This window comes from Excalfactoria chinensis, chromosome 1, assembly GCF_039878825.1.
Source record: "Excalfactoria chinensis isolate bCotChi1 chromosome 1, bCotChi1.hap2, whole genome shotgun sequence".
Lineage (NCBI taxonomy): Eukaryota > Metazoa > Chordata > Aves > Galliformes > Phasianidae > Excalfactoria > Excalfactoria chinensis.
Genome location: NC_092825.1, coordinates 91,429,030 through 91,451,297, shown reverse-complemented (window position 1 = coordinate 91,451,297; position 22,268 = coordinate 91,429,030). Strand labels below are relative to the sequence as shown.

At 36.4% G+C, this 22,268-nt stretch overlaps 1 protein-coding gene across 7 annotated transcripts in view; it reads right to left on the bottom strand.

The window, feature by feature from the left end:
- The window catches only part of ROBO1 (roundabout guidance receptor 1), a 684,763-nt gene that overhangs the window by 341,394 nt on the left and 321,101 nt on the right, over positions 1-22,268 (bottom strand). For 5 of the 7 annotated variants that reach the window (XM_072346085.1, XM_072346162.1, XM_072346025.1 and 2 more), the window contains one exon: positions 21,197-21,280. The exons of the other annotated variants lie outside the window; for them this stretch is intronic. In XM_072346085.1, coding sequence (XP_072202186.1) covers positions 21,197-21,280 — 84 coding nt within the window. The remainder of the gene's footprint in view (positions 1-21,196; positions 21,281-22,268) is intronic. 7 annotated transcript variants of the gene reach the window in all.

Here is a 22,268-nt window from a genome sequence, read left to right as displayed (position 1 = left end):
GCTTTTCCATTTAAAGCACTTTATGTGAATGAGAACAAGTTCTGAAACAATGAGATCCATCTTTTCAAACCGGACCTCCATTTGTTTACTTTTAATTAAATAAATTAGTTTACTAAGATACATCACTTCCATGGACTGAAAAAAACTCTGTCTAAAATCACTTTCTACAGTACAAAACAGCGCAGAAAAACTGCAGTTCCTCAAAAGCTCAAAGTGGTCCAAGATTCTTAGCAAGAATTTTGAAATATGAAGAGGAAATTATAGGCAGTGCCATAAGTGTCATAAGCGGTGTCATAAAAAGCTGTCATTTGTGCTTTATGAAATGAACAAAGCAAGGATTCTTGCCCTACAGAATTTCTAATGTTTGAGACTTGTATGAATAGCATTGGGGGAAGAGAAAATTAAGATTACAGAATGAATTACCATATTGTCTCTCTGCTTCAATGTTTCCAGCTGTCAGAATCACATTGTTGATTGCAAAACCCTGTTTTTTGTTTGTTTGTTTTTTTAAATTTTTTTAATAAGATTTTTTTTAAACAGGGCCAAAATTCTTATGTTCACCACACAGAAATGAAACAATTTAGCGGAGACTGATTAAATTGAAGTAATCTCATTTTCTTTTCCGACTAGAATTATGTGGTTCTTGAATTTTAACAGAATCTTCTTGCCATTTCTATAGAATCAAAATGTTTAGAACATAGGCAGAGTCAAACAAAAAAACCATGATTTATATGTTAGAGAAATTACTGAAAATATAACTCCAGAAATATACATAGTTGTTATAAAATAGAAATGAGCCTATAGTGAGAATTGTTGCTTTTTTTGTTTGTTTCCATAAAATGCTGTTCTACAAATACTTGATCAGTCAGAATGACCTTTAGTAGGCACAATTGAACCCCCAGTTACTTAAAAACAGAAAAAAATAAAACAGTGAAAAAAGAAAGTAAGTTTTCACATATGTTGCAAGAAAATTTCAGCCAGAGTAATAGCATAATCATACTTACAAAAAACACATATGTATAAATGAAAACAGAGTATGTCCTTTCAGCAAATTGTTTGTTTGGGGGCATATCCAACAACCAATATTTAACAAATATGTCTATAAGTATGGGTCTGTCTATAAATGCTACAATAATCTCACCTGCATTGTATGTACAGCCAGGACTACTGTTCCCACATATTTAGTGAATGGATTGGAGGAACGTTTTTTTGCTTTTGTTTCTTTGCTGTTGTTTGTTTTTACCTGTTATAAGCCAACAAGATGATAACAGTCACAGTATAGGGGTTCAGAACTCATTTCCCTAGGGAACAGTGTTCACCTAAATGCATTCACAAGAAATATTACAAGTCAGAGGTGGCCCAAAGGATTTTTCTTCTAGAATCTATTCAAAAGTGGATGCAGATACTTCTACAGTTCTATTTTGGCCAGCTGTTTTTACAGAGTTTCAAGCTGAGATAAAAGAAAACTCAGAGGAATAGGTGACCTCATGGGATTTCCACTCCTTAGGATATAAGCCTTTTAAGAGCAGTTTAAGATATTCCCCAGCTCTCAAAGTCATTTTCAGTCACCTTTGCACTAATTTAACATAATACAAACATCCATGACCAGGCACTGCTGAGTTGGCCAATATCAAGTTTGCATTTATAGACTTTCCTAAAAAATGAAATCTTAGTTTATTTTCCACAAATCAAAGTGTGCACTGATTCTACAAAATACATGCATCACAGAAAGTCTTTCGTGTTTCTTTCCACAATGCATCTGTTCTTACTAGCTGAACGTGATAATGGAACTGTGTCAGTTTTTAGGTTTCTTGCATTTAAACCAAATATTTTCGTTCATAAGAATGGGAGCTGCTGCGCGGGATATTTCTGTGGCAGGTGGCAGCCTGCTTTCTTTCAACACACACCACACATGCATTCATAAAAGAAAAAAAAAAAAAAAAAAAAAAGAAAGCTCTGAATAAATTCCAATTTGGCATGATTATGTGATGTGTGGCTTTGTGCACATGGAAACTCTCACCTATTGGCACTTGTAATTTTAGTATCATGTAATTAAATTGATTTTTTTGTCAAGACAGTTTTAAACTATGTCTTTGAGGTAAAAGGCCAGTACATTAATCCATAGTGGTATTTATTATTTAAATACTAATCAAGAGGTCAATTAATGTTTTCATTGCTTTTGTAAATGAGTAATGGAGTACCGCTCAGAGCTCTTGGGAGAGTCTACGGTTAAATAGGAATCTGATTTCATTCTGTCCTTTCAAATGGTTCTAACTGTATTTATTACGCAGCTCTTACCTTCGAGACATTTGTATTTCATGAGTGGAATGCTTCACTTTAACTCTTATCCATATACTGTACATCCAAAAGCTTAGGCTTCTCAAATATGCTAGGATTTTAGATCCACTCTTCCAATCTGTATCTATTTTGCATTTGATTAATATACAGATGATTTAACTGGAAGAACAAAAGTCTCTCCATGTACCAGAACTAGACATATAAAAATAGGAAGTTTCTATTTGACTTGTTATCTACAATACTGAATAGAGGAGAATTGTGTTGCCAAGGGATGATTAAACAATTTGCTAAAACTGATTCATGGATATGGAAAAACAGATTTTTATATACACCTTCCCTAGTTTACTAAATACTTATTTAAGCTCTGTTTTCTCCCTCATTACAGATAATTTTATTTAATGCATTTTGTGTTAGAGCCAGATTTGCAGTCTCATTATCTTATGGGAGTCAGACTTGAACAGCTATTTTGTCACTTAATGAAGCCCCAGGCTGCCATAAATCTATCATGGCACAACATACTTTTTCACATGATTATCCACTGTATTGTACATTTTAAAATTCTCCTGGCCCCAAAGCATGCTGCTACCTCAGTCAGAAGCAGAGATACCACACAGCAGCATAGGAAAGGACTCATTCAAAAATCTTCATTTTAGCATAATCTTGCCCACTGCTTCTCTGTCATCTGCTATTTTTCATTTTATTTCCAATGGTCTTGAGTGAAATGGAAAAATCATGTAGGCAGGGAGAGGGACCTGTATTTATTACATGTTTCTACAGAGAATATATTTAACTGTTTCCTTCTGTTGCTGCACTTGGGAACATAGTTGATTACAACAATCAAAATTTTATTTCATTTTGGCTTTATTGCTAGAAAGACATTGGCTAGAACCTTCTGCGTTGCTCAAATGCATTCAAGTTAGGTCTCTTATTATGGGGACTAATTGGATGAGTATGGATTTTATTCTTTAATCTAAATGAAACCAGTAACAACAAGCAAATTATGTTGAACTGTAGTATCTTAGTAATAAAGAATAATTTTTAAATGCCAAAGGACACATTTTAGAAGCCACCACTAGTACACCAATGAATAACACAAAAATAAACACATACCTGTAATGAGAGTTTGAGAAGGAATTTAAGAATTACAGATACTCAGAATATAAACTTTACCTCAAAGGAGAAAAGGACCCAAGCATAACCACAAATAAAGAAACGGATAAAACATGAACACTGAAGAACAGAAAACATGTCTTAAATTCTGTATTTATACTGAAAGAAGACAATGAAGAATTAAGCACTCCCTACTTAAACCAAGTTGCAGACTATCTATCTGCCTCTTCTTCGACCTGGTTCATCTAGTCCTCATCTCTGATGTATGATGTGAAAAGCCAGGTACTGTAATGCAAATAGGACTATATATATGGATTACATATGGGCATATGATGGAACTAAAAAGCAAATTTGACATAGAAATCCAGCATTATTACAACCCATCAAGACAGGTGTCTACAAAAGGCAATCAGGTAGGTTGTCTATTGGTAAGTAGAGGCAGTTAATTGACAATTATCCACACGTGTTTGAGGAATGGTGCTTAATAACAGAATCTTCTGCCTTCATATAAGGGATGCAGCTTCTTCACTATGCAACTGACTTTCTTTTTTGGCATCAGGCTTTTATCCAGAACTTTGAAGTTAGGGTCCTGCTGTCAGAGCTTGTTTCTTTTATTAGCTTTTGCTCCTTCTCAACTGAAACTTACAATTTTTCATTATTAATATATTTTTTGTAGTTTCTTTGAGTCTCTTATTCAAATCATGTGACTATTTTACAATAACATTCAAAATCTTACTTTGAGCCAACTGCAATATGATGCTCTTAAAAGGGCAATTTCTGCTCCAGAGCTCTTGCAATTTTATATTATTCCTAGCAGTTCTATTTCTGACTATGCCATGTGGTTAGACAAGATGTAAACTGAGGAATGAGATTCAGAATACAGCTACTATTAATTAGCAGCTGTTAACAGATGAAAAGATGCATGTGATACTAATACTTCAAGGCTAACAGAGAGAAGGACTTCCTATATGATGAGAGGTTCTTCACAGGGTTGCTGTTTCCCTGAGTAAGTCTATTGTTGTTGGCATCCATGCTGTAAGGACAGAGATCTTATCATCAGTGTTCAGGCACTAAGCCATCCCGACAGATGGTTTCTGTTGTGGGTAGAGCATGTGTGTTGGCTGCAATACGTTGGGGTAATGATGCCCACTTTGGACAAGTGAACTGTCTACTCACCTTGATTTTTCTGCACCTCAATTACTAACTCGGTTCTGAAGCCAATGCATTTTAAAAACCTGTTCATACTAAGATTTTCAGTATTTCTCCCATAAGGAGGGTAATCGTAATGACAATCACATCATCACCTTTCATCCTTCAGCTAGAAGAATCTTATAGAATGAGCCAAAAATTTTTGCTAGGTCTGCCAAGGTTTGTAAATATGTCAACAAGGTGAGGAAATTCTACAATAGTCCCTAAGCTTAAATAGAAAGCACATGTGTGTACCCTTGAATCTGTAGCACTTTTAAGCAAGAGCGCCTTCTACTTAACTACTGCTGTGCTGCTGTAAAATGGTTTAATTTACTGGAGGTATTTTAGCTAGATGTACTTACTTTCTAGTAAGAAACATACTTCACAGAGAGTATTTCTGAAATGACAGTGAATCAACTATTTTATTACTAAAGCAATGCTTGACATTTTGTCTGCTTACCTGCTTTGCAGCATGAATTTCACTGAGTAATAGAATGCTTTTGGAAAAAAACATATATTTTTTAAGCCCCTAAAATTGGCACTGGGAAATGATATATCCCTTAAAATGATAGCAATTTTATTTTTCTTTTAAATCACGCAGTAATTGTTCAGTGCCACCAGCAGTGAATAATGAGTGACTACCCACAACACCTGGCCTGAAAACTAATGGTTTCCTGAACTGTTTGATCAATGATGCCTCGGTTATTAAGGGGTGATTTCTTGCATCGTCTCCCAGCGCTCACACAGTCACAATTCCTTTTATTTTTTTCTGCTCCAGATTTCTACACTGTCCACAGCATAATGCTCTATCATCAGTTCACAGTCCTCTCCCATCACAACATTCCACTTCTCTCTCATGTCTTCTGTTTACTGTTTTTGAGATATTGACTGGCTAGGAGTCAGCCCACACTATAGGCAGTCTGCAGTTGCGCTTCTGTTGGTTTGTCAAGCAGTCTAAGCAGAATGAGACCTGCCTTATAGAGAACAGATATTTCTCCTCTTTGTCAAATTTAATTGGCATTCAAATGTTAATAGAAGGGCTAAATCAAAGACAGTTTTTCATTTCCACTAATAAATGTGGACAAATAAAGAATACTTTTGCCCTTCACTATCAAAAATTCATACTTTTTTGATGCCTTTTCCTACCTCTGAAGCAAGTGCTGCATACGCTTTGTTTTACTTTGCTATTTAACATATCATGTTAACATTTTATTGACTCAAAAATGTCTGATTATTATGGTTTATGTTCTCTACAGAAGAACCCTCTGGACCTCTTAACTCACTTTTCAACAGAGATTAACTAGTAAGGGCTGAAATGCATAACAACGTTAGGGAAGACTTATGATTTTCAGTACACTGTGCTGCTGAGCATCTATTCTGCTTTTGTTACTTAACTGTGCTTTTTAAAATATGTATTTGAAATTTATTAAAATGTAATGTATCTTTCATTTGTATTATACTTACTCTCCAACATGCAATACTCACAACAGTCATTTAAAATAGAATTTTTGTATGACTGTAAATATGAAAGGCTTTTTTTTTTTTTTTTTTAAAGTTGGAATTACACGTAGCATTAATTTAAAACAAACAAACAAAAAAATAATTTGAAATGACTATGATCGAATTAAGTTGTGAAACACTACCTTTTTATAAACCCTCGTAGTTCAGTCCTTGTGAAACTCAGTCTCATTTAATTAGAACCGAAGGTACTGTATGCTAGAGACAGAACGAACAGCTCCTTCCTGCATACCTTGCTATGCAACTTGATACTGTATAAAATTCATAGCATCATTAGATTGCTGTTAGACTACTGAAGCCAGTAAAAACAGAAGATGTTTTCTGATGCTTTTCTTCACTTGAGAAACTTATTCTCAGTTTAATTTTAATTCACTCTGATGAATAGTAACAATATGAAAATTTCTACTCTAAGTTCCAAACAAAAGGTATTTGAGAAATGTCATAGATTTGTCTTATCACTTGTGTGATAGGATGTGCTTATCTATGAAAAAAATCACATATTTCTAATACAGTCATCTACTGTAACAACTTCAATGCTTAAACAAAGTGTAAATACATCCACTCTGACGTATAAATAAAGAATATTTCTTTCATCACTGCTTTCTGTTTATCTTAACAGTTCATCAGTAGAAAAGTATTTATGTAATACAGCCATCTGTGAAATTCAACATGCTTTAATCCACAACTCCATTTGGTTTTGTACCTATAATCATAGAAGCATAGAATGGTTTGGCTTAGAAGAGATGTTAAAGATCATCTAGTTCCAACCTCCCTGTTACGAGCAAGATTGCCAACCACCATACATATAACTTATTATATCTTATAATGAAGAGGCTATATGAAAACTAACTACTCTACCCTTATTTGGCTTACTTAGAGCTTATTTATTGAGGAATTTCCATTTATTTTTCCCTATACTTTTATTATTTTTCTTAATAAAAATATTCATTTTAGGAGTGATATATTTAATCTTATGCAAAAATGTTACATTATTTCATATCATATCAGTCATATCAGTTAAGCATAGCTGGACATTCAGTTCTCTTCACTCTTAGAGGATGTAGATAACTGGTAGGTGCTCATTGTAAATTTAAATGTTTACTGTTTGAGTCAAACAACTACTTAGTATATTTACACATCTGACTTAGTGGAATCCCCTCTGATTAAAATCCAACTGGGCCTATTTCTACTATTTTCCCTAGACAATATATTTGAGGAAGAGCAGTGGACTTTTCTAGAGATCAAATCCACAAGCAGATGAGTTTCCATGCATAGGTAAATATAAACTATCACGAGGCTTAATCTTTGCTTTGAGCAGCACTGAATAAAGAACTTGAAATAAAGAGCAATACTCCCTGAATTGTTAGCCACTTTGAACGGAATCACATCTTCACAAAATAAATAAATAGAAATAAAAAATAAAATTGATTTGTAGTTCCATAGATTAAATTAATCAACATAAATAGGATCATACCATGTAGTATTGCACATCCAACATTTTAGCTTGGAATAATTCAAGACAGCACTTGGCAAAAATCAACAAGTCTATTCTCACCAAATTTACCAATGCCAAGGGGGAGGGAAGGGAAAGGGATGGGTCTCCTATGGTATTTGGCTCATATGTAGACTACCTTTGCCAAAATAATGCTTCATCTATTGGCATTTCAAACAAATAAAAAATATATCTCAGTATTCAGTGTTCTAGTTTTTCAATTGTTTGAAAAAAAAAAAAAAAAAAAGAAAAGAACTCAAGAATTTTCCTGAGAAATCTCTGTGTTCTTATTTTTAAGTCATAGCTAAAAATAAAATCCCCTCAGTACTCCACTCACTTGAATGCAATGAAAATCTCTAGGGGTGTCATTTAAGAAAATGAATGATACAGAGCTACCACATAAAATTCAGGATGACTGAATTTTATTATTATTATTTTTTGTTTTTGAAAAAGAAATTTGATATATGTCAGGTGTTACAGTAAAAACTTTTCAGTGACTTAGAATTTTCCATCATATCACAGAGAGCCATACAATGTAAAACAAAAAACCATTATGCTTGACTTAGCACACAAGAGAAATTTCTTTCTATAAATCAGAAACTGACTGAATACAACACATATATGAGATACCTTTGGGGAACCTAAAGCTGTGAAATGTAGTTAAAGTACAGTGGTACAGTTAATTTCTAGTATTTTAGTGGTATACTACCAGGATTTCATAAGATGATCATTCTTTAAAGGAAATTTAATTGTTTCAAAACCCTTTTTGATTTCTGCCTGTACATGGAAGGATACATTAATAAGAAAAATAATTTCAGAATAACACAAAGTATGAGCTTACTGCTTGTTTTTTGTGCTGTTTTTATTGGCTTAACATTCAAACACTGTGGATGCCCCATCCTTGGAGGCATTCCAGGTCAGGTTGAATTGGGCCTTGGGCAGCCTAATCTGGTGGGATGTGTCGCTGTCCACAGCAGGGCAGTTGAAACTTGATAGTCTTTAAGGTCACTTCCAATCTAAACCCATGATTCTATTGTTTTCATTTAGTAGCTAACATTACAATGATGGAGGAAAAGACTATTCTAAAGAAAAAAGGATGAAATATAGAGAATGTCTTTTTATTGCCCTAGGGAAAGCAGTGTCTGCTGTGCTAGTAGCAGCATATATTAGGTAAATCTATTAATCTAATTTTCTTGCCAGAATAAATAAGAAAATCTGTAAAGAAAATAAAATAGAGGAAACAGCTGACTTCTAGATGCATGATAAAACCACTACAATAAGTTTCATTTCCCAAAAGAAGGTATTTTTTTCTTCTTCTCTAAGAAAGTATTTAAATGAGATCTCATTAGCATCAGTGGTTGGTGCTCAAGGTATGCTAACTTTTCTAACCTTTTGATTAAGTCCCAAGAGCTCTGTGACCTAGTTCTTCTTTGCTGACCATCTAAAACACGTTCTGATGCATACTGTTGTTATGATAGTTCCAGAACCAGTGTAATTGGTGAGCCTTAAGCTATTTAGAGATTGAAAATGCAAGAAACCATTAATCTTAAAACTCACATGCCCAATGTCTCCTTCTCAGATGAAACTAACGCAGTGAAACAGTAGGAGCCTTCAATATACCTTGAAAGACTGCTTTCTTATGTAACCCTCTTGCAGATCTGCTTATAAAATATTGAATTTTATCAGTAAAAGAAATTGTGAATATAAGGAGAGCAGAGTTGGATATTACTAACAGTGATTCAAAGGAAGGGCTTTTTCAAATGTAAATGTTGTTTAATTATTTCTGTGGATGATAGAAGATACTTACATGCTGTTAAAAATACTTGAGTTGTGGCAGATTTTCCATATTCAGTGTGGTTTTTTTCCTTGCTAAATAATGAGAAAGATTGTCTGGGCTTTGTTTCAGGCTGTAGGCACCAAACCTTACAAATTACTCAGGTCAAACTGTTCATCTTCATCAGTCCAACTCATAGATCACTGTTTTGTTTTTACTGGCCAGTGAGCTCAATAAGGTGGTAGTGGAAGCCACTGTCTAGGAGTTCTTTCTTCAGCTGAGTCCAGCTACCCCCTCTACTTTCTACAGAGTGCTTTATGTATTTTTTTTTCCTCATCTGTACTTGCTACCAACAGAGCAGCTTCTGAATCTGGGTTTGATGAGTAAAGCTTAACAAACTGTGGAATAGAAGAGGGGATGAGGGCCAGCAAGGAGTCTAGAGTAAGGCCAGAAGAAGCACATGACATACAGTCATGGGAGGAGAGACAGGAGGGTAGCTGTGGGTTTACCAGCCTCACCCCTCGCCCCTATTCACTTAGTTTGGAGAAAAGGCATTGACCCCAGGAGTGTAGTTCTAGGTCTTCTGCACCTATAAGTACATGTAGATGAGATTTTTCTATGAGAGCAGAGTGGTACAGGTTTCAAAGTGGCACAGGAAAATATGAAAATTTATTATGTCCTTTTATTCCTCAGGATGATTGTTGAGAAAATGTAGTAAACTAGCCTATTGGTTAAGCAATACCTTAACCAAGAAGTCTGCACCATTATTTTGAAGGAACACATATCATTTCCTTTAAATCAGAAGGCTGCATACACTGTATCATATCATAATTCCTAGTAGACTAACACCAAATCTCTAATTGGACTTCCACGTGAGTTCAAAAATACAGGAAACATTCAAATGTTCCATCATATCTAATTTTCATTCCTAGACTCTCATTTTTCCTCTGTTGCGGTGTAACCTGTCAGCAGCTCAATACCACAGGGCAATTTACTCACTCCTTCCCTAAGGTGGGATGAGGGAAAAAAACTGGCAACAAAACAGAACTCACAGGTTGAGATAATAAACATTTACTAAGAAGAGGAAAACGGAAACAAATTCAATGACAACAATATATATAGCCACAATTACTCTCTACCTGATGCCTGGCAGTATCTCAACACCTACCAACTGGCAACCTGAACACAGCATTATGGCCTTTCCAGGCCCCTGTTCTGGCCCTCAATCATTTTACCACAGAAAATAAATAAATAACTAATAAGGAAAAAGGGGGAAATGCATTTTGGAAGCTGTAGATGACTTCAGATCTTATGCTGTTCTAATTGGACTCATGCCCTTCCCTCAGATTTCCGTCAATTTTAAAATCTCATAAATGATAGTTACGCAATCTACTGCGTGTTGAAGGAAATGAACCGCAGTTGGATAGACATTAGATCCACCTTACTACCAATATAAGGTGTTGTAGCTAGAAGGAAACTAATATAAGCAACAACAAATTGCAGTGATTCATAATTTCTCACTATATTCTGTTCAAGCTGTGTCTAAAGGGATGTACAACATTTTCTTGCACTACACTTCACTGCGAGCTCTACTGTAGGGACTATCACAGGCACCCAGTTCTAGGAAAACTAACTCAGCCATTTCAAAATGCACTACTTTGATACACTTGTCTGCAGATACCCCTCTTTGCTCAGGCTGCCAAAATAAATGAGTAGTGAAACTTTTTCTAGTGAAGCTTCAGGTAAGCTAAGATCAGCAAAGCTTTGAGGTTTATCATGTTAGCTCACTTCATTTTGTTTTTTACATTCTTAGATTACAGAATCACAGAGCAGTGATCAGCCTAATATTCAGAGGGAACCACTTTTATTCTAGTTTATGCCTGTTGCCTCTTGTCCTGGCACTGAACACCACTTAAAAGAGTCTGGTTTCACTTTGTATCTCCCCTCAGATATTTCTATACATTAACAAGATATCCCACACAATCACAAACCAATGTAAACTTTTAGCTCAATATTGCCTATTCTCAATAAGATAAAAAACAACTCATTATGCTGGAGTGTAAGGTCTGATAGTGACAGGATCATGTACTACTAGATAAAAGGGTCTAACAGTAACGGAGAAAGGGAAAACAGGTTTAAACTGAAGAAGTGGAGATTTAGATTAGATGTTAGGAGGAAATTCTTTAATCAGAGGGTGATGAGGTGCTGGCACAGCTGCCCAGTTAAGTGGTGGTGGACCATCCCAGGAGGAGCTCAAGGCTGGGTTGGACAGGGCCCTGGGCAGCCTGAGCTGGTGGGGGCAGCTCAACCAACAGCAGGGAGTTGGGGCTGGGTGGGCTTTAAGGTCCCATTCATTCTATGAGTCTATGATTTTAAAGAAGAATGCACACCTCCTTTACCTAAACACACACTTCCTCTGAATGATCTTCCACTCAATTGAAAACTTTCTCCTTTAGCTGATTATACTCTTTCTCTGGCTTATGAGATCCCAATTTCTGAATAATTTCCATTAGGGTCTGCCTGGAATCAAAATTATTTGACTAAGGAGTATTCCAACCTGTTTTCATCCAGACATTCAATACATTCTTGCAAAGAACTCAAAACACATCAAAAAACCCAAACAAAACTAACGAAACAAAATGCAACCGGAAAAACAACAACAAAAAAACACCTCTAAACATGCAAATGCTAGTTGGGATATTTATGTCAGCTCTGTTTTGAAGTGTTGGTTTGGTTGTTTTTTTGTTTGTTTTTTTTTGTTTTTTTCCTTCTTTTTTTCCTTCCCCAGACAGAGTATGTTTCATTTCTCACAGCATACTGATTATTTTGGCTATGTTTTGGACATGATCTTATTAAACAACTTTTAACAGAGTCACAAATTATTCAAAAAGTAGCATTATTTGTACTTACACATAAAACTTCAGTTACCTCATAGGTGATATTGCATGGCTCAAACTGAAAATTGTGTTGACAACAATTTGCTTATGGTATACCATGCTCACACTTATTCTCCACAAGCTTCCACATTAAATTTTTTCAAAGACATTTTCTTTCTATAATATATCCATTTCATAATGGATCCAGAAGATATTTCCATCCTTAAACACTTATGTAAAGTTGTATGTTTATACAATTTTGGAGGAAAAAACAAACAAATCTCCAAAACCATTTTCAGGCTCCTGTTTTGAGCTTACTGTTCATGGTTCATTTAAAAAAAGGGTCCTTAAACTCTGTACACTGGACAGTTTGATGTTCTGTACACCTGAAAAGCTAACTGTGGTGTCACTTCATCAGTAAGTTCATGGTACCTTCCTTTATCTCTTTCCATCCTGCTTCCTTTCAAAATTACTGTTTTCTTTGATGTAAAGAGTGCAAGATTATTCACTTGTATTTAAGTAAAAATAATTTACATAGAAAATGGTGAAAGGTCTCATCAGACATCAGAGTACAAGTACAAAAATCTTTCTGAAAATAAAGTCAATGCTATTTTGCTGTTTAAATGTTTAAATCTACTGAAAAGCAATTGGGTTTCTCTTGGACAAGAAGGAATGCTTTCCTCTAAAAGAAAAAGCCAAATATTTTATTTAGCTATGTAGAAAAACAGAAGCAAGACAGACAAACTTATTTTGCTAAGGGTTAGAAAAAGATAATTAAAAAGAAACAAAAACAAAAGAAAACAAAAAATCAGTTATAAAGTGGATATGGGGTAGGTAAGTTATGAGAGGGCTGGTTACTCCATTCCAAGCTTAGCTGAACTGCGACCTTTCTTTTCCTGCTGAGTGTTCAAAAATGCATTGTGAAATTAGGAAAAGAGGGAGAAAAAAGAAAAAGCTGGAGGCTGCAGCAGCTGGAGTTTATTAGCTTATAAGAACCATCTGATAGGAATAATAGGAACAGTCTAGGAATATGCAAATAATCTAGACCAGAAACTATTGTTGATTTGGAAAAGTTTACTTTATAAGTTCATAATGTGAAAAACAACAAAGTTTGGTGTTCTACCTGTAGTTATGCAACAAACAAGTGAGTTTTAGTGGTAATTTTCCACTACTTTTTAGGAAGAATCAGACAGAAACTCTATAAATAAGACATTGTCTAGTAAATTATAAATTGTACCACAGAAAAGTGTCTCCTTTCTCAGGGTCACTGAAAATCAATACAGTTCTTTATGAAATGCTCTCTACAATGTTTTAACACCTGCAGGTGATGGTTCAACTTGCAACAGACTACAGATAAATGATCTGCAAGAATAACGTGCACACAAAAAGTACTGAAATAAATGTCAGGTAGTACCTCTAGAAAGACCTACTAAAACTAAATTCCATGTCTGCTGATTGCTGTTGCTTTCTTAATTATTACTTTATTTTTCACTGTTAATGTATGAAGCTGCAACTCTGGGACAAAAGTTGCCATTAATGACTCTGCTAAAAGGGCAAATCAATTTTGATGGGAAATCCTCCTCATATATTCTTAGGCTTTTAGAATTCCATGTTTTGAGTTTGGAAGATAGAATGATTTTCCATACAGAGTTCAACACTGTTTCCCACAATATTCCTGTCTCTAAACTGGGGCATTGTGTTCCAGATTTTAGAACAATTGTATAGGTAAACCCTTGATGGATCACTGGCTTAGAATGTAATAGTTAATGGACTTCAGCCAGTATGGAAGATAGTAACAAGCAGAGGTCTGCTAGGTCTGTCCCAGGACATGCTTCAGTTCTTTATTAATGACATGGAGAAGGTTAGGCATGGTATGTTCATAATGTTTTCAAGTTAAACCAACCTAGGGAAACCACACCATATGCATAACGGTAGGGTTACCACTTGCAAAAAGACAGGTTGGCAGGAGGACTGAACCAACAGGAACCTTACAGAATTTCAGAAGGACAAATGCAGAATCTTCCCTTAGTACAGCTGAAAGAACCCTCTGCCTCAGCACAGGCTGGGGAGAAGCCCTGCCAGAAAGATGTGGGGATCTGGATCAGCATCAAGCTGAACTGACTCTACAGCCTGCCCTTACAGCAGACAGCCAGCAGCATCATCAGCTGTGTAAGTTGGGAGATCAAGGGAAGGAAATACCTCCTTTTATTCAGCATTCATCTGACGTACTGTATCCAGTTTTGGGCTCCCCAGTGCAGGAAATATGTTGATAAACTGCAATGAGTTCAGCAGCATCACCAGATGATAAGGGCTGGCAGATTTGAGTGGTGTATAAGGGACCAGAGCTTGTTCAGTGTGGATAGCTACAGGGGAAAAGTAACAGCTACCTTCCTATATGGACAGGAAGATTACTGAGAAGACGGAGAGAGGCTCTTCTTGGTTGTAGGGTGGCATATGAGGCATATGCTGAAACACGAGAGGTTCAGACTGGATATAATTAGAAAATTTTTCCCCGTGAGGACTGGCAGGCAGTGTATGAGCTCCCAGAGCAGCCTGGTCTGACCTTATAGATGACCATGCAAGAACAGAAGGTAGAACTAGAGACCTGTAACAGTTGCTTCCAACCAGAGTTATAGATGATCCTATCTAGTAATTATTATGAAATTGATCAATAATGCTTCTCAGTGTTTCTCTTTTCCTCTAATACTGAAGGTAGTTCAACATGATTATAGATACAACAAGCAAACCTAATCATATCTACATTGATATGTGATTAGCAATAATATATGTGTTATCGGCTTCCTATTTCTTTAAAACAAACTGCCTGAGTAAAACAAAAGACTAACTTGTGCAACATACCCTAATAAGGATGGGGAGTGTTCTCTTATTTAACACATCTTGTGGTACTGTTGACATACTGGCAGAAATCTACACTTCTGAATATATTCACAAATTGCTTTGCATATTCATTTCACCGAACTGACAGCAGTGTCTGAGGGCAATTTCCTCTGTCTTTACTCTTGCTAGGAGACCCTCAGCAGAAAGCCTCTCATCAGCTCCACAGGTTCCTGACTGTGACAGTCAAATGGAAAAGAGAAAGTACAGTTTGAGGAGAAGGCTTTTTACTCGTCTCATGATTAATTAGGAACAGACAAACACAAGATTAAAATGTTCATCCTAGGCAATAAATCTAGCATGCATATCCTATTGTAGCCTATAACAGATTTAAATATTTGTAAAATGCATATCAAGCTCCTGTTTGAAAATTACTTTAGAATCTACTGCTGTAAAACAATCTATATTTCTATCCCACATTAACTAAACCCCTATTTCTACCTGCCTATTCTTTTGTCAGGTATGTAGTAGTATATGAATATAAACGTAGATGTAGCCAATACATAAGTAAACAGTTTGAAGATAGGCTATTTACCAAAAGCTGGATTTCTCCAAGTTGTGCTGTCAACATGCTTTGTAGCTAAAATCATTTTTTCCCTGTGTTCTCTATGAGCATAAGGCTAGCAAGAAATGATTCCCTAATGATTCCCACTTTCATTAAGGTCTCTGTTAAAATGAGCTTCTCTTCCTTGATAACTTTAATAGGCTTTTTCTGTCCCTTCTCTAGTCCAAATTCATGTTTTTCAGTTATACAAGGGGCATGTAATTCTACTAATTCCATCATTATAAACATTCTTTTCACAATGTATAGCTGTCTTTTTGTTTCTTTGCTTTGTCCTTTATTTTAAATTGGTCTGATGACTACTGGAGAACTGGTTGAGAAACAGTGGACTTTGCCACTGATTCCTGTTTTAGTACAACATCAAAGTATAACGCAGTATCTCAAAGAGGATATTGTCTATAAACTTTTAATGAAAGCTGGCAGGATTTGTGTAAGTGTTATGCTCCAGTATTGCTACTATATGTTTTAACTAATGAATGTTGTCTGAACATTGCTATTGTTCTGAGGCAATTCTATTGATTGGTGTTTTATTTACATCTCTATTTTAATACATATTAAAAAACACAACAAAGCACTTCAATATGCATGTCAGCAGAATGCATGCAGAGAAGCACAAAAGTGAAAAGACCTTGTTGGCAGTTTAGACTGACACAGTGAACAGAAAGATTGCTGACAGAAAAGAACATGGGGTTTATTATTATTATTATTATTATTATAAGCATAACAATAACCATCTGTTCCTGGATTTAGAGTGACAATGTACTGTATGAAGTATCTATAAAATCGATATAATGGGGCTATGTGTTCATTCTCCCAGTGACTCAGGAGCATATTTCCTCAGTTGGAGTATTGAGAAGGAGGAAGACTATGAAAAACGTCCCAACTACTAGTTTTGCAAAAGTATTCTGTGTATTACCTGTACCAGTAAGGACTCTGTAATGGTGGTTAAATAAAAAAAAAATTGTTATCCAGTCTTTTACTTAAATCTTGTCACATGTTCATTGGTTCTGCAATGCTATTAAGTAATTGTTGTTACACTTTGTGTTGTAGAACCTCATGAACTCCATGCAACTTGAGAAATGCCAATTGCATAGTTGGAATACTTATATAAAGAATCCAAATATCTTGTTTCTATGCATCATCCTTGCTCCACTTCTGAAATATGTTTTTCTGCAGTCTCCCCCTCAACACTTGAACACTGTTCAACCTATTCACCACTTTTTTGCACACCATTATCAAGACTCATATTTTATTTCATGTGTTATTTTCCCCAGAACAGTTTCATCTTTCCAAGTAATCCTTAAACAACTGATAGCTGCTAATTGATTCAATATTCAACTATACAGTTTCTTTACGGCATTCTTGTTTTCCTGTTACAGAATATAGGGTTTTTTTCCCCTCACTGCTTTGTTTCAGACCCAAGTTTACTACCTCTACTAATCTTCTAGAAAATAAATGGTACAAACACTTTCATTTTTAACAAGATAAGTATTACTATATATTTCCTTATAAATATATTCAACTTTTGGTTCTTAAAATATTCAAACAAAGGCACTTGTCCATTTTGATGTGTTATGGCTGGCAGTCCACTATGAACAATTCTTTTTATCACAAGACAAATTAGTAGTAAAGAAGAAAGGTAATGTGAGAAATTAATTAATTAAATAAATAAATAAATAAAAGATAGGCTCCCTTCACATACAAAAGAACTGTGATATGATGAATTTGTGACTAAAAACTAGGGGAAAAAAAAGCCAAAGACTAGCTATGGGTCACATGTGGGAACCACGAGATTTCTTTGCATATTGGAAGCGACTTTTGAGAAAACTGTGAATAAAAAGTTTATTTGGAAAGATTCCTTTAAAAAACCATGCATCTACTTAATGAGGAGTGGTGATCCTTGCCTGCAAATGTTGGACCATATAGTGTTAATTTAACAAGTCATCATTCTGTTCTCTGTAACACAAGCAATACTCTGTGATCTGTTAAATGATCCCCGATATTTATGTCACAGTTGATTTAACAGGAAATGTGCTACTTCCTGGAATATAATGCATATGCACACTTCAATAACACAGCACAATGCAATCTCAGAGATTGCTTTGCAGCCATCAATTATGTGGAAAATTACTGAAGCTCACGCTCGATGCTAACTGCTTTGCACTATTTTGAGGATGAAAAAGGAAGCCCAAAAGCTGAGAGTGAATAGCTACTCTACTGAACAGGTTGGCAAAACACATGGGAACTCTTATGTGGTAATATTAATTACTTTAATCTGTTCTTGTAAATCTTCTCCTACAGAAGCATTAATCAAATATTAAACAGAAAAATACTTTTCATAGTTCTAGTCAAAACTACTTTATCCAGTCTTCTCATTCAAGTTTCCTCAATCCCTGCTGCGGGGCTGTGGCTCTCAAAACTTCTCAGGCACAAGGGAACATCATTTAGCACATCACCTGCTCCTATTGACCAGTAACCACAAGATTTTCTTTTGGAAATCCTGATGTTATTTGACACTCTTCCTTCTATGAACTTCTTTCCAAAATTTCCATCTGCTTCCTATACAGAGTTCCTCTGCTGTCTTACTTGGATAATTTTCGATGTATTCCCTCTGATATTCAGTAGGAAATCTCCTACACTTTTATTCGTTTCCTTTTCTTTTCTGTTTGTCTGTATATACCTAGGGGATTTTAGTTGGGGGGTGAGGGGAAAGTAATGATGGGTAACTTAGGGATTTCTTTCCACTCTAACAACTGTCCAAACAATAGTCTTAGTCTGTCTGACATCTCTGCAGACTAAGCTTGACAAAGAACGGAACTATTACTTCCATCCCTCTGCCTTCCTCTGGTCATCATTTTCTCCAGCGCACTCTCCTACCACCTGGCTCTCCTTTCAGAATCTAGATCCAAACTCATGGAACTGGTAAGACACATTACTGTCATTTTTTAGATCTTTAAATCATGCTAATCACACAGGATTTCCTTACTCTGACGTTTGGTTTGTGTGCATTCAGACAAGATAAATACAGAATTCAAATAAAACTCTTTGTTGTTTTGTTTGGTTCTGTTTGGTTTTGTTTGGTTTTGTTTTTGGCCAATAGACCTAGACATCCTCTAGGTTCAAACTTCATGTAAATGATTTTAGGAAAGGGTCAGGTAGTTTTCAGCACATATAACTTCTGGAATGCTATTTCTTTTGGAGTATGAAAGTCTATAGGTAAGAGAGAACAAAAACTACATCCATAAAATCCATGAGTTCCATATTACAAGATCAGCTGGGCCCGTGAATTAGGAAAAATTTTAAAAAGTAACTTCACCTATGTGATTGTATTACAGCTAATATTATTTTTATAAATCCTTACTGATTGCTATAGAAGCCTGTTAGTTTAATTATAACAAATACCCCAGGGCTTTTCTACATAAGCTAAAGCGTACACACATTGTGCAAGTGATTATTATTACACAGAGAAGGAATAACAATTGATAATTAAATCTTTAAACATGAAAAAAAAAAAAAAAAAAGGTCTTCATTCAGTGTTCATTCAAATAGAAGCACAAAGACTCCAATTAAACAGAGATGTCCTCTCAGCTTTCCTTTTTCTTCAGCTTGTGTTTGCTTCTAACTTGATCCTGACCTTTGTGTTTTCTTGAAAAACACATATTAAAACATGGCCTCTGAGTTAACATGCTGAGAGCCTCCAGGGAGTGACTAGATTGGGGTCTGATTTTTCCAGCCTTCCCCAATGACCCTTATTGGTCTCTTGGAGGAAGGTTCAGCAGTGGCAATACAGAAGCTGACCTTGGGTGTGGTGCTCATGTCCAAATGGGCATCACTGAAGGCTCATCCTAAAAGGACGTGGTACTGAGGGACACAGTTTAGTGGGCATGATGGTGATAGGTTGATGACAGGACTTGTTAACCTCAGGGGACTTTTCCAACATTAATGATTCTATGAATCTATGATACCTGACAATGGGGTACCTGTGGGAGTCCCTTTTCTAGCCCTGTGGGCCGTGGGGCTGGGGCAGCCATCCGTGCCCGTTCTGTGCAGGGTGTGCTGCAGGGCTGCAGCCATGCCCATGTGAGGGAGGGGTCCCCAGCTAAAACCGAGGGGACTACATTAACAATACAAGCAGGTCCCAAAAAAGGCTGTTGAAACACAGGACCCAAGAAGTATCATTCTCAGCCCTGTTTTCTGAAGAAAAAAATATTGCCATACATTAAAAGATGTATTTTTTGAATAAGATGAGCCCAAAGACATCAGGAAGGATAAATGTTCCAATCTCAGAGAGAGGAAGTAAAAGAAGTAAACTTAAGGGGAAAAAAAAAAGGAATATTCAAATGGTAGCAAAGTCCAAGTGATTCACATACACCAGAGTTCCCATGTGTTTCTAAGAAGGCATCCACTTTCTTGACTCAAGTTGGATTTGTATTGCTTTGCCTTCCTACCCTTTTATAAAACCGTACTTTAAACAAGAATACAATTATGTGTCAAGGTTTTAAACCACATGCGGGGATGATTGCAGAGAGTAGTTGATGAAAGCTGTAATCATCTAAGTGGTGTATAGCAGATCTGAACTATTCTGAATGGATGAGACATTACCCCCTCTTTTTTACATGCTCTTCTCTTTTTATATTCAGTAAGATTGTCTTATTTATGAATATTTGAATAAAACACTTTGTTACCACTTGACTACATACAATTTTGTACTGTGTGAGCAGTAATTGTACTAGTAGCCCACTGATAGTACCGAACACCTTTCAGTTAAATTTCCAACTCACCCTTCGTTGCTGTCCAGAAGTTGCTACCACTATAAGACTTAATACTTACCTTTGCAATCTAAAACTCATTGAGGTTTAGATCTTGCCAATGCTCTGGAGCAGACATCTTTCAAGAGTGGTGCACTCAGATGTTCCGTAGCTGAGTACAGACTCAGTAGGCAGCACAGCTCCTGGAGCTGGGTGTCACTTCAGGAGCTGCAGAACTGCCCCCCTAAGGGTCCCTGCTGCACCACACAGCACAATGCTGCTTATCTGGAGCCTCTTTTATTTGGCCTAGAGAGGCTTTTCTCCAGTTCATGCAAAACTGTAGTCTATGACTCTTCTTCAATTGCATCTTAGTTTCATTTGGTCTTTTTTTCCCCACTGCAATACATTTTAGTTCTGTTGCTCTGAGATGATGTTACCTCATGCACTAATATACACAATTTAAAGGAAAATAATTGGTGCATTGTGTTCGTTAGTAGAAATGAATTTTGAACACTTAAATAAATGAAATAACACACAATAACAGACAGTCATATTGGTGAATTAAAAAGCAGAAACATTCCCAACAGTACTAACAGCATTGAGCTTCAGGGGTGATGGGGAAATAAAGCCAGCCAGTAATGAAGGTTAAAAAATGTGTACAGGTGTTAATGGTAGATGTGGTTAGAAAGTGTCATAAGGAGGCAGTCAGTAGTAGTTTGGAAAGATGCACTCTACCTGTGTAGCCCAGCGAATTGTCACCATTATCAGAGGTGGGGAGTGGCGTCCCGCTGTCGTTCCCCCTCTCTAGGTCGTCAGAGTCTGTCGGAAACAACACCAGAGCTGCTGATGGGGTCACAGGAGTAACAGGAGTTGCCATTTCGATCAAAACACGTCCAGACACAATTAAATCCACACATGACAGCAAGAGCCAAAGGGCCAGCGCGTGGCGCACGGTGTTCTCCCATATGCATGGTGAAGCCCGATGGAAGGTGGCCGGCATCGCCCCAGGCCCCCAAATACTGCCCACTGCCCCTTGTTGCCCTCCCAGCTCTCCTGCCCCTCAGCTCCCTCTCTGCAGTCTGTGCTGTGCAGCACCCGGCCCACCAGCTTGTGCAGGCTGCCGTGAGCATATGGGGACAGGGAGGCAGGGGAGCTGAATGCTAGCATTGCTAATTTTCCACCTTATTGTTAATCAAAGCTATTGACTGTGATCACTCGCCATCATCGCTCCATCTCCTGGCAATTACAGACCCAGGGGACTTCACCTCTTTGTGGGGAGGGGTTGGGAGGGGGTGAATGTGTCTTGGCGAGCAAGGGGGGCAGTTCTGCCTCTTCTGCAAGATGGGGTAGGTCTCCCCTCTCAAAGGGCAATAGTTTAGCAGCAGAGGAAAAGCAAGATGCATTTTCTGAGCTGAAAGATGCTCGCAAAGATACACTCAATTTTCACGTCACATTTAAAAGAAAAAAAGAAAAAAAGAAAAAAGAAAAGGAAGACATCTGGTCATCTAAACACATAAATGGACATGTTTTAAGACTCCAAGATAAATTGCTGATCAAAACACCATAAAGCACTGTGAAGGTAACCCGTAATAATGAAGTAAATAATTCAAAGCAAAAAATAAAATCAGAATCCCAGTGGCTCAGGAAACAAAACAGCACAACCCAAAGGAATTTGTTGTCAATATCAAAATACCTCCTTACTGTCATCTGTTAATGTAAAGCTGCAAATTAAACTTTAATTCTTTTTTTTTTTTTTAAATCTGCTTTTCATATCACAATGTTCAACAGATAATGCCTAGAAAACCAG